The 17,783-nt window shown below is 35.9% G+C and overlaps 1 protein-coding gene and 1 pseudogene across 1 annotated transcript; both read left to right on the forward strand.

Annotated features, from left to right (window-relative positions):
* Positions 1-321: 321 nt before the first annotated feature.
* On the forward strand, positions 322-11,255 carry LOC126760747 (dopamine D2-like receptor). Its single transcript, XM_050476662.1, has 3 exons — positions 322-408; positions 3,367-3,525; positions 9,531-11,255. Exons 1-3 carry the CDS (start codon positions 322-324, stop codon positions 10,680-10,682), a joined length of 1,398 nt encoding a protein of 465 aa, XP_050332619.1. The 3' UTR covers positions 10,683-11,255.
* A 3,093-nt stretch (positions 11,256-14,348) lies between these two features.
* LOC126760820 (uncharacterized) overlaps positions 14,349-17,783 on the forward strand; it is a 163,857-nt pseudogene continuing 160,422 nt past the window's right edge.

Here is a 17,783-nt window from a genome sequence, read left to right on the forward strand (position 1 = left end):
TCCGCTGACAAATTACGACTACGCAGTGCTGCTTACCTAGATGCGCCACGCATTTACTCCAATTACCTTGATGATCCTGAAGATATAGCGACTATGCTCTGCGATATCCGCTTTCATTAAATGCAACTCTGATTCATATATCGAATGCGACAGTTATAATTATCGTTCGGATGCCTAGGCGCTGTTACATCAAATATATGGATGAGGGAGTTTCTTACCACGTTGGCACGATGAAATGGAACCAAAGAGCGATCGGCATGCTTGTGTGAACCCATACTATTATATGGTGAATAGAATTCACGTGTAGCGAATGCCATCATTATGCCGGATATGCCACAGGGCAATACGAATGCTCGGCGAGCGCGCGGCGGTATTATAAAGGAGGATTGGAAGGAGCGCATGGAGCTAGTGGAGCTGAAGTCAGATTAGCAATATACTAATATATTCTAACATAAATATATTTACTGGGCATTAAAGTCTTCTACAGGGTGCAAGTTTTGGTTTCAATTCGAAGAATAAATAAATAAAAAAATGTTAACTTTTTGTGCAGGAATTCTCAGCATTCAAAAGCAACCAGCTTTTACGATACGAAATATAAAATTTATAAAAAATACAAAAACATATTTTTTTTAATTGTATTACGAAAAATTAAACCAAATATTGTAAGGAATTTAAAAACTCAATATTCATATTTAACAAAATTTTAAAACTTTTTCTTATTCCACATACACACGAATCTATTCCTCACATCTATCAGAAAGTTTTATTATTGTACCTGAGGAAAAATAGGCTCGTGTGTCTACGTCTTTTCCTACAGTGAATATGTGATGTGCTCATACCATAAAACCTGTGAGTTAATTGCTATTATAGTATTGATCCTTCCTACAGATTGGAAAGTTTCATTTTTACTTAATTCTCGAATGATAATATGGGAAATTATACCAAAACCAGGCAAAATTAAAATAAAAATCTCAAGGTGTCCAAAAAATTGGAAAAAGTCTTAATAGAGAATGTAAGTTAAGAGAAACAGGCACCACACGGATTACGTCATTTGTAGCCGTACTCTTCGTAGCATGTGGAGAAAGGCGTAGAGTTGTCTAGTGGCGTGATAATGGTAATCTAAAACAAGAAAAAATGTTAACTTCGGTTGCACCGAAGCTATGTTAATACCCTTCACAGATGCATTTCTGTTAGTAACTAAGTGTTCAGTTTGTATGGAAGCTATATGCTATAGTAATCCGTTCCGAACAATTTTTTTGGAGATTATGTTGTTACCTTACATAAGCAGTAATCCATGCCGAATTTCGTGAAGATACCACGTCAAATGCGAAAGTTTTCCATACAAGAACTTAATTCCGATCATTCAGTTTGTATGACAGCTATATGTTATAGTGGTCCGATATCAGCAGTTCCGACAAATGAGCAACTTCTTGAAGAGAAAATGACATTTGCAAAATTTCAAAACGATATCTTAAAAACTGAGGGACTAGTTCGTATATATACAGACAGACGGACAGACGGACCGACAGACAGACAGACGGACATGGCTAAATTGACTCAGCTCGACATACTGATCATTTATACATATACTTTATAGGGTCTCCGACCCTTTCTTCTGGGTGTTACAAACTTTGTGACATACTTAATATACCCTGTTCAGGGTATAAAAATTACAGTAAATAGAGCTTCTTGCAGGAGCAAAATACGTTTTAAGAGAAATTGTTGGGTCCATCGCAACAAACAAAGGAGTCATTGATCTTTAGTGGTTTTTAAAAGTAGGCGAAACCGGCATTAACCGTCTAAATAATTTTGTGAAAGACACAAGCACTTTTTTAGATCTTAGGATCTATTATATGTGAGTTTTTGGTAACATAACGGCATTCTCAGCTGTCTAGTAAGACTTGTATTAAGATCTAGTAAGACTTGTATTAAGATCAACATCCGAATGTCGTGTAAACTGATGCGAAAAGTGGATCAAATCGATTCAGTATTTCCACTAACCCCATGTGCATGATATAGTAACTTCAGAAAATCTCGTTGGCTTTATATTATATATGTATATGCATATATCACCTAAAATATAAGATATCCTAACAAAATTGGGTGAACAAGTTTTCTTGAAAGTACTGTCATATGGTGCTAACGAAAGGGAGAAATCGGTGGATGAATTACGCCAGTTCCCATATATAATATCTAATGATATTCATTATTCTTATGATGTTGTTACCGAATACTCGTGTAACTTACAATATGTGAATTGTCTCAATCAAATTAGGTTAAAATATTTTATCGAGCATTCTTTAGATTAATTAAAATACACAAACTCTTTGACTTTACTATTTATTTAATTATGCTAAATATGTGACATATTTTAATGAATTTTTATATTCCCAATTCAAGACGTCAATTTCACTGCCTTAAGTATGTACATTTTTATATAATTTGATAAACCGAAACACTCAATAAAACATATACACCTGCACATCCAGCGGCATAAAGACACATATTAAATCATAGAGACAGCATTCATTTTGTTTTAGACAATTTTTATTTTTTAATTTTTCAAAAGCACCCACATTTATGTAACAAAATTAGGTTATTTATCTGCCGCTAGGTGCCCCAAATATTATATTACACCAAATGGATATTGCTCGCTTTAGTGCGGTTTTCTGCCACGTTTGCTTTCCGGAATCGCGATTTATTGCCACCAACGCATTTTCAATTCCGACCCGTCTCCATCAAGCTGCCAGCGCTGCTGGTGCCACGTGTCGTATAAGTGACTTTTATTTCTTTTCACAGTCAAAAAAATGTGTGTCCATGTGTTATACAATACTCAATAGCTGAAATGAGTGCTTGGGTATTTTTGCATTTTTATTTTGCGAACTAATCTCCTAAAATGTAAAGTGTTTCGCTCTCCTTACAATTTTGGAATATGAAATAGTCCAACACTCTCATCCATATGGGAAGCGTTTTGGTGATTAAAAACGTCTAAAATGCGCTTTTAAGTGCCTGTAAACGAAAGCTATAGTTGCAATTAACGCCAAATATACGCAAAAATTCAAAGTAGTAGTAAATAACAACAACAGCAATAATAATATTACTGATGTTTGAAAATCAAATACAGGGTCCTCTCTAGCAACTTAAAATCGAAATGAAAATAATTTTGACTAATAATTAAAATTAAAAATTTCTGTATATTGATTAGTTCATATGTAGTTAGTGTCAGCAATTTTTGTTTTATAAATAAATAAGTTTTCCAAACAAAAATATCAAAATATTCTTAAAATATTATCGGCCCTTATTAATTAGACTAAATCATATCAAATTCCGAAAATTTATTTTCCTTTTTCATTCTTATATTTCTAGCTGAGCGAAGACATCGGTTATGTGTTATACTCCGCATTGGGTTCTTTCTACTTGCCCAGCTGCATTATGGTTTTTGTCTATATACGAATTTATTATGCCGCTAAAGCGAGAGCGAGACGCGGCATCAAAAAGCATCCGCGTAAAACGAACAACGAACAGGTGAGTCTTCTGAAAAATTGTTTTAGACTTACTGCAAAATTATAATTTTGAAAAATTTTGGATCAGAGTAGAAATATCCACTTAACTTTAATTAATACGCAAATTTAAACAAGATTTTTTTTAATACGAAAAAAAGAATAAATAATGTCTATATAATAATTAAATCAACACTTTCTTTTTAATTTTAATTTTTTTTAATTAAAAAAAATATATTTTGAAATAATTTACATTCGCATTCTGCAGTGCTGTCATTTTGTTCAATAAGTATGGTGTTAAGTAAAAACTAAATTACTTTATGACCTTTTTAATAGGGAAGAGCAGCTGGCATAAAATAGTTTTCCGGAGAGAAGTACTATATTTTTCTATCTTCTCTGTGAATGAACTACTTTCAGCTCCAATTTGTCTATAGGCATGAAGTAAATTTTTTTAGAAGTCTCACTCCTCCATCTGTTTATTTAAACGTTTTCTTATTATCATCGATACGAGAGATATAATTTTGGAGAGATATGGTCCTCTTTTGGATATCTTTCACGGTTTATCTTTTCATTATTAAAAAGAAAAATAAATAAATAAAATTGTCGTATAACTCATATCTAGATTTTCGAACACCCGGCTGACTTTACTCCATATATTTAGTAATTGTATGTGAGGAACCTTAATAAAACCTTTAAAGAATTTTATTATTTTTTTACTTGTATGAAGTATTAATAAAAAATAGATAAAATCAAATCAATCATGTAATATAATGTCATCAAACTTTCGTCAAAGAGAACTGAACGTTTAATATTGGATATATTATAGTTTAATAACAAAAATATGTGAAATTGGTCAACGAGTTACCCAAATTCCCGTATACAAGGTGTGTTCCGAACTAAACAGGACTTAAAAAAAACAGAAAAAATGTCTTTTTCGGCAAAATCAATTTATTTTATTCAAAATAGTCTCCTTCTGCTTCAATACAGCTTTTTGTACGGTCCAAAAGCATGTCGAACGAGTGTTTTAGCTCGTTGGCCGGTATGACCGCCAGTATGCCGGTGCAAGCCTTTTGAATAGCCTCTACGTCTGCATAGCGCTTTCCTTTCATGGGCAAATGCATTTTCCGAAAAAGAAAAAGTCGCACGGTGCCATACCAGGTGAATGTGGGGAGTGGTTAATGGTTAAAATCTGATTTTGGTCAAATAATCGTCCTTCGAATGTTGGATTCTGAGCAATTTTTGGTCGTCAGTCAATTTATGCGGAACAAACCGTGCACACACTTTTCGATGTTCAATTCCATTTCTATGAATTTCAATGATGATTTCTGCTGATTTTTTGATGAATTCACATACAGTTCCGATGGAATTTCCGGTGATCACGGGTTTTGATTGGCCCACATGTTGATCGTCATTTATGTATGTCCTCACGACGACTTTGAAAACGTTGAAACCACTCGTGCACTCTGCTACGGGATAGGCAATCATCGCCATAAACTTGCTTCATCAATTGAAACGTTTCGGTAAAAGTTTTACCAATTTTAAAACAAAATTTATTGTTGGCTCTTTGTTCGAAGCTCATTTCCGCACCGATAGCACAAACATACTGACACTTAAAACGTAATAGATGAAATGTCATGAAATTCTCACTGGACGGTCGATAAAGATATAGATTCAAAAAGTCCTGTTTACTTTGGAACCCACCTTGTATTGGACCTTGTATAAGTACATAGACATTCAGCATAGTCATATCAACAAGATTCAATTGCATCTAAGCTTTCTAAAAAATAATGTGATAGCTAGTAACTACTTATTGCTTGAAACCCGTTCGGTTTATTTAATTTTAACGCTCAGCTGTATGTCTTTCATACTAATTCTGTACTTTTTGCCAAAATATAATAAAGGAGCAACCAGTAAAGCCTAGAATAAACTTGTTAAAGTTGACAGCTCATTACTTCAAATCCTAGCTTATTTATGATCGATTTATAACGAACCGGATTTTCTTAAAATATCGCCCGTTATTTGCTTATAACAAATCGCTAATAACTGTTTTTAAATGTCTCAAATACAAATAGCTCAACACATTAGTTACAATCCAGTTATAAAACAACTTAACCAAACGATTGATCCTGACTGATTATCGCAATTAACAATCTCCAGCAAATGAGTTATTATTCGCAGTTGCAACTAAACGGCTAATTTATTGCGCTCATCAGCTTACAGAAGTAAATGCTCTGGCAATGAGATTACAAGTAGCGCGTACTTACTTTAGCTGCATTAAGTGCCGTTTTTTCGTTAGAGCGTTTGGACAATTTGCCAAAATCGAGTTAAAGCCAAAGTGGCAATCGCAAATGGAAAACGGTAACGAATTCGCATTTAAAAAGCGGTAATTAGCAATCGAGTACTTCAGGCAGCGCACTAAAGAAGCGAAAGGATAGATGAGAACCAACAAAAAAAATGAAGAATAAATGACGACAAATAACAAATGAGTTTAATGGAGTTGCATTTCTCATAGCAACACGTGAAGCAATCGGAAAGAGGGTATGACGAGCAGTTGGGTGACAAAGAGCCCACACGCATGCCGACTATAGTCCGATGTGGGCGACAAACTCAACTCACTTCGACGAACTGTATTATTATTATTTTTGTTTCTGTGCTTCTTGTTTTTGTTCTGCTTTTTGTCAGCGGCGAATATGAGTAATGAAAAATGACGTACGTGCCACTTTGGCGCACTCATTCATACTCGGATAACGCTGACAGATGAGCCACCAAACGCTGTAATATGTCAATTACAGTAACAACCATATAAACATGCTGAATACAAATTTGTTAAAAATCGACAACGCAAAAAAACGGACTGAAGCAGAAAAACGGCGCAAATATTGTAATCGAAAATTTTCCAATTCGCTGCATTTCTGCTGTTTGCCAACGTTTTGTGTTGCTTCATTATTATTATTTGGATTTTTTTTTTTTAATTTTTTTTTTATATTTTAATGTACTCACATGCATGCTCGTATTACTCGTATTACCAATGCCGTCAGGCGCCTCGGCTGCGCTTAACCGTTATTGGAGTAATCGCTGTGCGGATTATTAATGAATTTACAAGACGAATCATATAATCAGCGTAGTATCTGCTTTCAATTTGTGAGCTGCTATGTGGCTGTGCATTCCAGGATCGATGCGATGTGAATTCGTTACACAGAGGCGCAGAGGGAGGATATTATTTGTTTTTTAAGCGAAATTATTTTAGAGGATTCCGCATTCTCTTTCTCTTCTAAAAGTACTATGGAAGAGCAGCAACAGAGTATATGATAAAAAAAAAGAATTTATCCACTAAGAAAGGATCATAATACTGTTATACATTCGTCAAAAGGCATGTTGGTGCAGGTTTGCGCCTGAAGTGCTGCATGTTTGTTTGAGTATCTGGTATAGACGGTTCGGTTCGAAACTCTTCAACGCTTAACGAAACGAAGACAGCTATTAACACATGAAATTTAATCTGCTGCACTGCAATTGCCTCTGCTTGGTATCATACATCCATTCATAAGGCATATTTTGGTATAAAGTTGCCTATTGACTGCTATACTCTCACTAGTCTAAAGATTTTGTGAAAACACTTGCTTCTGAAGCTTTTTCTTCTTAAGTGGCGTAGACACCGCTTATGCGATTATAGCCGAGTTAACAACAGCGTGCCAGTCGTTTCTTTTTTTCGCTAAGTGGCGCCAATTGGATATTCCAAGCGAAACCAGGTCCCTCTCCACTTGGTCCTTCCAACGGAGTGGAGGTCTTCCTCTTCCTCTGCTTCCCCCGGCGGGTACAGCGTCGAATACTTTCAGAGCTGGAGTGTTTCCGTCCATTCGGACAACATGACCTAGCCAGCGTAGCCGCTGTCTTTTAATTCGCTGAACTATGTCAATGTCGTCATATATCTCGTACAGCTCATCGTTCCATCGAATGCGATATTCGCCGTGGCCATCGCGCAAAGGACCATAAATCTTTCGCAGGACTTTCCTCTCGAAAACTCGCAACGTCGACTCATCCGTTGTTGACATCGTCCAAGCCTCTGCACTATATAGCAGGACGGGAATTATGAGTGACTTATCGAGTTTGGTTTTTGTTTGTCGAGAGAGGACTTTGCTTCTCAATTGCCTACTCAGTCCGAAGTAGCACCTGTTGGAAAGGGCAATCCTGCGTTGGATTTCCAGGCTGACATTGTTGGTGGTGTTAATACTGGTTCCTAAATAGACGAAATTATCTACAACTTCAAAGTTATGACTGTCAACAGTGACGTGAGAGCCAAGTCGAGAGTGCGACGACTGTTTGTTTGATGACGGGAGATATTTCGTCTCCCTCGTTCACTGCCAGACCCATTTTCTGTGATTCCTTGTCCAGCCTAGAGAAAGCAGAACTAACGACGCGGGTGTTGAGGCCGATGATATCAATATCATCGGCATACGCCAGCAGCTGTACACTCTTATAGAAGATGGTACCTTCACTATTTAGTTCTGCAGCTCGAACTATTTTCTCCAGAATCAGGTTGAAGAAGTTGCACGATAAGCAGTCGTCTTGTCTGAAACCTCAAAACTAATCAATCTGAAGCGGTTTAACTATAAAACTGAAAGTAACTTATATATAGCCGCACCGACCGAGATTTATCTAGTTATTTCGTTCTATTTTCTATGGTAGGTAAGCTAGCTCAAACACATTTCAGCCGAGAGGCCCAATTTTCGACCCCTTGCTTGCAACAATAACGCGTCGAATGTTATCTTCGAAGCCGCCAATCGTCTCAAACGTAGATAAGCGACTTCATATAACTCCACAAGACATAGTCCATCGGCGATAAATCGTACGATCGTACGGGGTTACGTCTCACGATCCACGATCCGAGATAATTCGCTCACCAAAACTTTCCTTCACTAAATTGACTGTTTCATTGGCTACGCCATACAGCGTCTTAATGAAACCGCAGCTCGTCAACATCAACCAATTCCAAATCAGTTACGAAACGTCATTAATCATGTCTGAATTACGTTATCCAGTGACTGTAAAATTGTGGCAACAGTTTTGAAGAAACATAAACCAATGATTCGCTCTAACCGTAAACTTTTTGAGGATGAAATACGACGCCATAACAACGTCTTGTGGTTTATAATCACTCCAAATGCGACAATTTACGATATCCGTTTAACAAAAAGTGTGCTTCAGCACTAAATAAGATCATTAGTAAGATCGCGTTTGCGCTATAACCCCACCAATATTTTTGTTTCCCTGCAAGTTTACAAAACTTACGAAAATCATAACCCTCTTTAGCTCCGCCTATGCTAATATGTTTAAAAATTTTGATGTATAGATAGCAAGTAAAGAGTGGTGGTAATGAGAAAAGTCACACTCATGGCATAATGCTCAACAAATTGAAATCGGAAAACAAAACACTAAATTATAAAAGAAATAAGAAAGCATGAATCCATATTTGTATAACATATGAAATACACAGTTCACTTAAGCATGCAATGCACGCGTGTTCCTTCGCCCCCTATGAATCCGAATACCTACTTTCATGAGGTGGCGTTGAGATTTGCAGAAGTTCATGTGAAGTTGTGCGTTTGCGGTGATTATTGAAATGTTATTTCTCTCGAGACCACACGATGGCATGTATGTATATACATACATATACAGAATATTTTCGTGACAAATAATGGTATTGAATAGATGTTTGTTGATTTTAGATGATTGACAACGCTGACATATGGACGGGCACGTATTTTGTTTAGGGATGCTAGGCACGCTCCAGGTACGATAATAATTATTTGTACTAAATTATAATAATAAACACTAGTTTCTAAGAAAAAAAATAGAGTGTATCATTTATGTTTTTCTTTATCTACAATTTACGCTTTTTGGGTACGGCCGCACATTTGAAAACATATCCGAACAATATCAGTTTTTGATAAAATCGTTATAGGTTTATAAGCTCCGAAAAATTATTAAAGTAAACTCCAATCAATATCTTTTTTACGCTTCCTCTCCTTGCAGGTAACGAGTTTCACCACCATCGGCAAGAAGGGCACCATACCGATGCCGTCGTCGAGCGCCATGAGCGCTTTACAAATGAATCAACAGCGTCAGATAGCCACCATCGAAACACCACCGAACAGCGCCGCGCTGCCAATGCAAATACCTACTGTGACGTGCGATCTCGCGTCCGACATCTCCACCTCCGAGGCCGCCGACATGGAGCCGCATCCACTTGTCTATCCCAATGGCAATTCGAATGTACCGTCCCCGCTCACTATGCTCACGCCCGGCTCGCCCAACTGCACGCTCGCCGCGACGGATAAGGAGACGCTTAAGGTGAGCACAATAGCGACGGGACGCGGGGCGCTCAATGTGCCTGTGCCGCCGTCAATGGCTGCCGCAGTAGCGACAGCTAACTCGAACACACCGAACAACAATAACAATGATAGTGTTACGCCCATAGACATTGAGGGCATGACCAGTGGGACAGCGACGACGGCAACAGCGGCAACGGCCAATACAACTGTTGGCGGCGCGACGTTAACCACACCGAATGCTAGCGGTGGCCTCACAGCTGGCGCTTCACCGAATGAACTGCGCGTCTCGCCCATCGCTGCGCGATGTCGTGCGCTTTCGGTGGGCATCGACACCGACATGGTTAGCGAATTCGATCCATCCAGCTCGGATTCGGGTGTCGTCAGCAGATGTGCGGTGGTGAAACCGTTAAAGTTTCGACTTTGCCAACCGATATTCGGACGCAAGACGGCGAATCAAGCGCGTCGCAATGAGGCAAAAGCAACAGCGACGGCCGTAGCGACAGCAAAGACGCTGAAACCCTGCGAAGTAGCGAAAGGCGAACTTGAACCGGCCATACCGAAGTTGCAGAAACCACGCGATCCCGAAAAGGAGAAACGACGCATCGCGCGAAAAAAAGAGAAACGCGCCACACTCATATTGGGACTAATTATGGGCAGTTTCATTGCCTGTTGGCTGCCGTTCTTCTTCCTCTACATTCTGGTGCCGGTCTGCGGCAGCTACTGCAACATACCCGACTTTGCGTTTGCGGTCGCATTTTGGCTCGGCTACATGAACTCCGCCTTGAATCCGGCCATTTACACCATCTTCAATAAGGACTTTAGGCGCGCCTTTCGGCGCATACTATTCAAGTGATGTTTGGCCTATGTGTGCTGTTATCGGTGCGTTCATGCGAGCATTGAGAAGGCCACCGAACGTGCCATGGGCAGCACACCCATTGGTTATGGCATGTACCATTACCGGCGATAGATTTGGTTATTTGCTTTTGTGCGCTAAATTACTACAACAAAACAAAACAATAACAAATACAGCAACAACACCAACAAATGCCATCTAATCACTTAAGCTGCATTCGTGCGCTGTTTGCGCATATGTTAAGGTAAACAAATAACGGTTCAGTTTGTTTTTTTTTTTTGTGTTGTGGCAAGTGCACGCGTACTGCGCTTGCTCTGCGGCAGCGCCGCGTTGTCATTTCAAATGCCTTCGTATTTTACTATCGCGTTTCGGTTTTAGTGCTTCAATAACATCGCTTTAGTGCTCTCCGTTATTGCCTTGTTGTCTGTGTATGCCGCTGTGTGTACGCATGTATAAAAATGTTATTGCTTATAGTTATATGTAGTAGTGAAAATCGTTGAGAATATAAAATTAATGCTCATTTTAAAGCAATGAATGGCTGTGAATCCATTGGGTAATTCATATTGCTTTTAAATTAAGTGTGTTATTTGTTTTTCAACTAATTTGAATATAGAATAATGAAAAAATTATTTATAAAGTATAAAATCTTCCAAAGAAATTGGCATTTGAAATGACGACGTTAAGCAGAAGTCGCCGGTTTTAAACATAGCTGGAAAGAAATTTATTGCAAGAGGTGACCCAGATTGTTAAATTAAATATTTATTATGTTTTTATTTTAATGCATACTTTTTTAATATTTACATTTATAGTTCTTATTATGATTTTTAACATGTTTCCCTTTCATAAAAAGATACGTATATTATTTGAAAAAAAAAACCGACAGACAATGTCCCTTTAGTCTCAAATAAATCTTCTCAACAGCAATTACATTATTTATTTAATGGAATATACATGTCTAATTTAGTAGTACAATTTACATTTAAACCTTTATAAGCTTTCTGAAATTCATCCATTTTAGAAGGCTTGATGCTCCATAATTTAGATAAAAAATCCCGTGCGCAATTTCAATATTTGCTTATGAGTTCATAATGCCACCATATTTAGTACTAAAAAATTAATTTAAAAAAAAAATTTTTTAACGAAAATATCGTAATAACTTATTTATTTCATGGAAATGAGCTAGTCTTAGTTTTTTTACGACATTTAAGCTTGAGCCAGCTTACAGCTGGAGTTGAGACTTAATGCTCCTCTCAAATATTGTCAACCGTATTTCTCAGCAGCACCCAAACTGGAGAAAAAAAAAGAGTTTTTTGTTAGCAAAATTATTATTTTTCGGTTTGAAAAAAAAAAAAAAACTGTATTTTTGTATTGAAAACCAAATTTAAATATCTCTCTAGTCCTCACATAGTTCATGAATGTTGTCACATACCAATCTTAGAACTATAAATTAAAGAAATTATTCCTGCTGGTATAGCAAGATTCCTACAATGCCATTAATACTGAAATATGGAATGTACTATATACTATTAATCTTTTTTAAACCTGGTATATATTCAACTGAGATACTGTTTTCAAATTTACGCACACCTCGAAGTCTCTAATAAGCTCGTAAGTTTGGCAATATCTTAAATAAATGACTTCAAAAATCAAGAATATTGCTTAATTATAATTTACAGTTTGCTTGAGTCCACTGTCTGATTTATCATAGTTCCGAACCTGCATTCACAATAAGATCCCAGCATAAATACGACTTCTTGAATTAACAATAGTTCATATTTGATTTAATACTTCAACAACACTACTTAACAAATCTGAAGTAAAATTTACGACTGCTGTTCTGGGGGGTATGTGGGTTTTTTGAGGTGTCCTGATCATTAACTTGAGTTTACCACCACCACGCACAGTTAGTTTCGTAATATAAATAAATGGTGGTCTGACGGCTACACCCCTTGACTACACAACACAGAAAATCCTATTTGTTAGAACATTTTTACTATCATTTTCGGTTTCAGCAACGCAAAATTAGCTAGAAACACACTCTAACATTACTGTCGCAAAATGACTGTAAACTAGTATAATTTTCGAGCAATTTTATCTTAAACTATTTCACTAATATACAATATGTATATGTCCTAAAAATGAGTGAACCCTTTCGATTTGGAATAAAATGCACATTTATAGTATTATCTATGAAAGTTTTTTGATTACACAAAATTGGACTTTTGAAACGATCAATCAGCGCATGCATAGATATTTTTTGTAATTCATATTAATACCTTAGAGAACCTCTGTTAAGGCTGCTTGAATGACTGAGATAGTATCGTCATAAACTGCTCCTTTTTATTGGTTTTCAGTTCTGGGAATAGAAAGTTGTGATAGATCAGGCGCGAATGGAGGGTGAATAATTGGAGCAACCGCTTTGTTTTTTTTTTAATACAAAACTTTGCCAATCCTTTTGGTCTTCGATGGATTTTTATTGAACAAAATGCGCAGAGACCTTTCTTTTACCTGAAATTTGAATTTTAATTCTTCATATAGTATTTTAACATGTATTTAATTACTCAGCCAATATTTTCGCAGTAAAATCTGCATCGGTTCAAATAATTTCACGGATTTTTTACACCAATTTAGCACGTTTACTTTCTTATTTCATTTGACAATATTTTCTTCTCAGTGTTCTTTTAGATGGGAGAACAGGTAAAAGGAATTGGGAACCAGATCTAAGAATATGGTGGATGTGGAAGTAATTCGTTATTCCAATTCATGGATTTTCGCCATCGTTTTCACTGACCCGTGGCATTTGCTTTGTACATCGTCTTGGTGAAACAGCACTTTCCTTTTCTTCAAATGCGGTGGCTTTTCAGCGATTTCGTTTTTCAAACGGCTTAATAACGCTATGTAACAATCGCTGTTGACTGTTCTTTCGTTTTCAAGGTAGTCAATAAAAATTATTCCATGCGCATTCCAAAATACAAACGCCATAAGCTTGCCAGCCGACTGTTGTGTTTTTTCCACGCTTCAGAGCGGGCTCATTAGGTGCATTCCACTCAGACGACTGTCAATTGAACTTCGAAGTAAAGGGATGGAGCCATATTTCATCCATTGTCAGATATCGACTCAAAATCGTTGGTTTATTACGATTGAAGATCTGCAAATACTTCTCCGAATCATCAACTCGTCGTTGTTTTTAGACAAAAGTAAGCTCGTGCGGCACCCTCTTTGCACATTCCCAAATATTCGTAAATGATATGATGCACTGCTATTTCTTTCAGTTTAAGTTTTAAAAATCTATTTTAGAATTTTTGCATATTTTCTTCTGTAACAATCTAATTTAGACGTCCTCTGCATTCACCTGTCTTCAGTGGTCATTTCAGCACTTCTAAATTTAGCATATCAGTCATTGATGGTTGATTTTTTTGGGCCAGTGTCCAAATATTATCACAATCATTAAGCCAAGTTATTGCTTCAACTGTATTTCCTTTCAAAAATAAATATTTTATCAACACGCGAAATATCTTTTTATCCAGTTTTTTACAATAACAAAAATTGCTTCACTTAAAATAATATAACTGACAAACTATGGATCCGACAGCAGTCAAATTGAAATATGCGCTTTCCTAAGTTTAGGGCTAACTAAAAATGTAGCGCAGTTTACATCTGAATCAAATGTCACATCCACGTCCGGGATGGCCATCCACTTCAACTGCTGATCAACACGTCAATGAAATAAAGGAATCGGTGATTGAGAATCGACTATTAATAGTCGGAGTTTTTACTGTCATCGTTTTGAAAGATCATTTGGGACGATTGTTTCCAAAATATCTAAATTTTTGTTTGACAAACAGCGTCGCGTTAGCGTCTGTGAAGCAATACTTTCCGACTACCAGGGTGTCATGAAACGTACTACTACTGCCGATAATTCTAGGACTTATGCTTACGACCCGGAAAAATACGATCAATCGGCCGGATATCAAGGCAAAGGTGAGCTGAAGCCGAAAAAACCACTTCAAATCAGGTCAAAGGTCAAGGTCATGTTGACAGGTTTCTTCGATTATCGAGGTGCGCGATTATTATGAACAAGGTATTACTCTTTTTCTCATAGTAGTATTAGGAATCTGACAAAGATGTCTGGTAAAAGTTCTGGAGACAAATAATCCCATCAAAAATCAAATTAAGGCAGTCCAAAAATCATCAATATTTTTTGTATATATATTTGGTACTATTCAACATTTTTTGGAAGCGAGTATTTTTAGGTTTGACCAACAGAGAACGCCGGATTCACTGCAGCAATGGAGGGAGCGGGTCTTTGATTTTAAAGTTGGTTTTTAATTTTTTCAATTGACCAGTTCAGATGAAAGTGACTTAATTTTTTACGTAATCTACCGGCACAGCTGAACGCAGTTCATCAATCATTTATCATGGACAAATCTAACTGATTTAAACAAAGTAAATATATTGCTTTTCGGCTATTTTGTCTACAATTGGAATCTAGCGTATTCTGTTATACAATAATTTCGGTTTAGTAATCTTACAAAACATTTTCATCATTATAACTATAAAATTCACTACGAAAATCTATAGGTAATTAAAAGCTAAAGCCAAATGGGTGACTGCTGCAGACCAAAGATTTTTTATATTAAATTTTTAAAACAAAATTGCAGAGAATTACAATTCAAAAAATTCGTTCAATAATTTTGGATCATAGCTCATGCATAATTCTAAAATATCAAATTGCCGCTGCAATATCTCTCTCCTAACTCAATAATTCATAAAGGATTATTAAATTTTTCACACCAATAGCCGTATCAATTACATTTGTCCATATGTAAATATATTACAAAGTCACAAATCACAGCAGCTGAGGGGAGTTTTATTAAAATTTTCCAAGATATTTAGCAAGAATTTATTATTTTTTTCAAACACGTTCACACACATACAAAAGACACATTTGTCAGTGGTTAAGCCAATTCCAAGTAAACTTGACTTATGGTTTGCTGCATTCAACTATGGTTAAGGGCCTTTTTTGTGCTCCAAACTTTTCATGTTTTGCCAACTAACACTAAACTGTAAATAAATATACAAATGAGTGAATACGTCTCTGACCCAAAAGTTGTTTTTTTATGCTAATAAAGACTGACAAAATGACATTTGCATGCGGTGATCACACAAACCCAGTGCAAAGTGTCACCAGCACACACACAGGCATATGTACAAGTATATGTGACAAGTATACAAATAAGTTTCTGACATTTATGTGACTTTCATTCTGAGCGTATTGTTTGCAGTTTTATAAGCTTTGCAATGCATTTTGTATTGATGATATGTACATATGTGCAATTTTCTGTCTGCTTAAGAGATTTCTGAAGAATTTCAATATGTTTTTCGTCAAAAATATTGGCAGACAAGTATGAAACGTAAAAATGTAGTTTATTAAGAATAAAATGTGTAAAAGTTGTGCATTCTTGACTAAGATATACGGTTACATGCAGTTATGGTACAGTTGAACCACGATTAGATGAAAATAGAATTAAAAAAAATACTTGGAAACATCTTTCAAAATCTTTATAGAATTTCAAAAGGATGAAAATAGTGCAATTGTTAAGCAGTCTTGGCACACTAGATCTTAGTAAGAAAAACGAAATAAATTGGATTCGATAATTTCATCTAAATACCAGCTTCTAATAAGCTCCCTGAAGCCATAGCTATTATATTTGATTTTATAAAGTCTATTATTTTATATCGATCAGAATCAAGGGCTTGTATGGAATAATTTTTTCAGATCGAGTCATTGTAGTATATAGCTGTCATAGAAACTGACCTATCAAAATTCTTGTAAGCAGACTTTTTTGTATTTGCGAACAACCGAATTTAACGTTTTTTCTTGTTTTATTCATGTTTTCCAGCATTTTAGTATGAATTATCGCGAGGCCACTGTACCTATGTATATCGATTACATATTTTCTTCTTCAGACAATTTCTGCAGTGTTCTTTTTGAAGTGTACTTGTGTGTGTCGCCAAAAACAAAAAGTCATACAGCATCACTTCGTTTGCAAACATTTGGTTATTAATTACAGTTATTCTTGTGAAAACTGGATATATGTCCACAGATTATTTTTCCTTCGTTAAATTTATAAATTTGTACAAATGAAATATGCTTCGGAAGCGCTGCCATCAGTTATATGACATTTAATTCCAGTTTTATTTGTACACATTTTATAAGATGACAGTTAGGCACACATACACATCCAAATTTATAACTTTATATACATTGGCCCAAATATATTTGTGTATTTTTCGAATTGAAATGCGCAAACAAGCACTTTTACGATTGTGCAAACAAACATTTAGTGGCATTTATGGATTATTTACCCTTGCATGTTTTATTGGAAATTTGATACACTGAAAAATGATAACAAAAGGAATAAAGTAAAATTATAACACGAAAAGACGAAATTATAGTTGAAACAAAGAGAAAAAATTAAAAAGAAATAAAAAAATAAAATTTTATTAATCAATAAATTACAATTTTCAAATCGTTTCAAGTCTCAATTTTAATATAATTGCTACGTGTTTACTTAGGCAGCTGTTAGACAGGGCGTATGCGTGACATCAGTGGCAAAATATACGGTTTTTTTGTCAAATATAGACTAGTTATTGATCAAATGGTGTAGGATAATGCTTATTTAGTTGCCTGAATATGCTTACATATCAAAAAACTTCCTTAAAATTTAGTTTGCTAAGGCAGCGGTTCGCTGGTGCGTATGAGTAACCTCAACTAAAAAAATTTACTACATTTTGTTAAGTATGGTATATTTGTTGTTTCAATAGTCTCACCAAAATATCACTAAATTGATATTCAAAATTATTCAAGAAATTTCAGTTACTAAATTGATCGTCGAAGCGTATGAGTAACCAAAAACTTTGCTGCATACACCACATACATATATACATTAAATATTGATGAAATGATGTAATCTAATTATAATTGATTATGCTAATTATCAAGGACTTGCTGGCATATACTGGCAGATGAGGAAATTTCCAAAAATATTTTTTTTCTTTATGTGGACACCGGTTTGTCAGTACGTATGAGCAACCTCT

The sequence above is a fragment of the Bactrocera neohumeralis genome, chromosome 2 (assembly GCF_024586455.1).
Source record: "Bactrocera neohumeralis isolate Rockhampton chromosome 2, APGP_CSIRO_Bneo_wtdbg2-racon-allhic-juicebox.fasta_v2, whole genome shotgun sequence".
NCBI lineage: Eukaryota > Metazoa > Arthropoda > Insecta > Diptera > Tephritidae > Bactrocera > Bactrocera neohumeralis.

Excerpts from the sequence above, each read along its gene's own strand:
- LOC126760747 (XM_050476662.1), top strand. The coding sequence starts at position 322 with ATGCCGGATATGCCACAGGGCAATACGAATGCTCGGCGAGCGCGCGGC. Across the intron at positions 409-3,366 it reads GGAAGGAGCGCATGGAGCTA|CTGAGCGAAGACATCGGTTA; the intron begins GTGGAGCTGAAG and ends TTATATTTCTAG. Across the intron at positions 3,526-9,530 it reads GTAAAACGAACAACGAACAG|GTAACGAGTTTCACCACCAT; the intron begins GTGAGTCTTCTG and ends CTCTCCTTGCAG.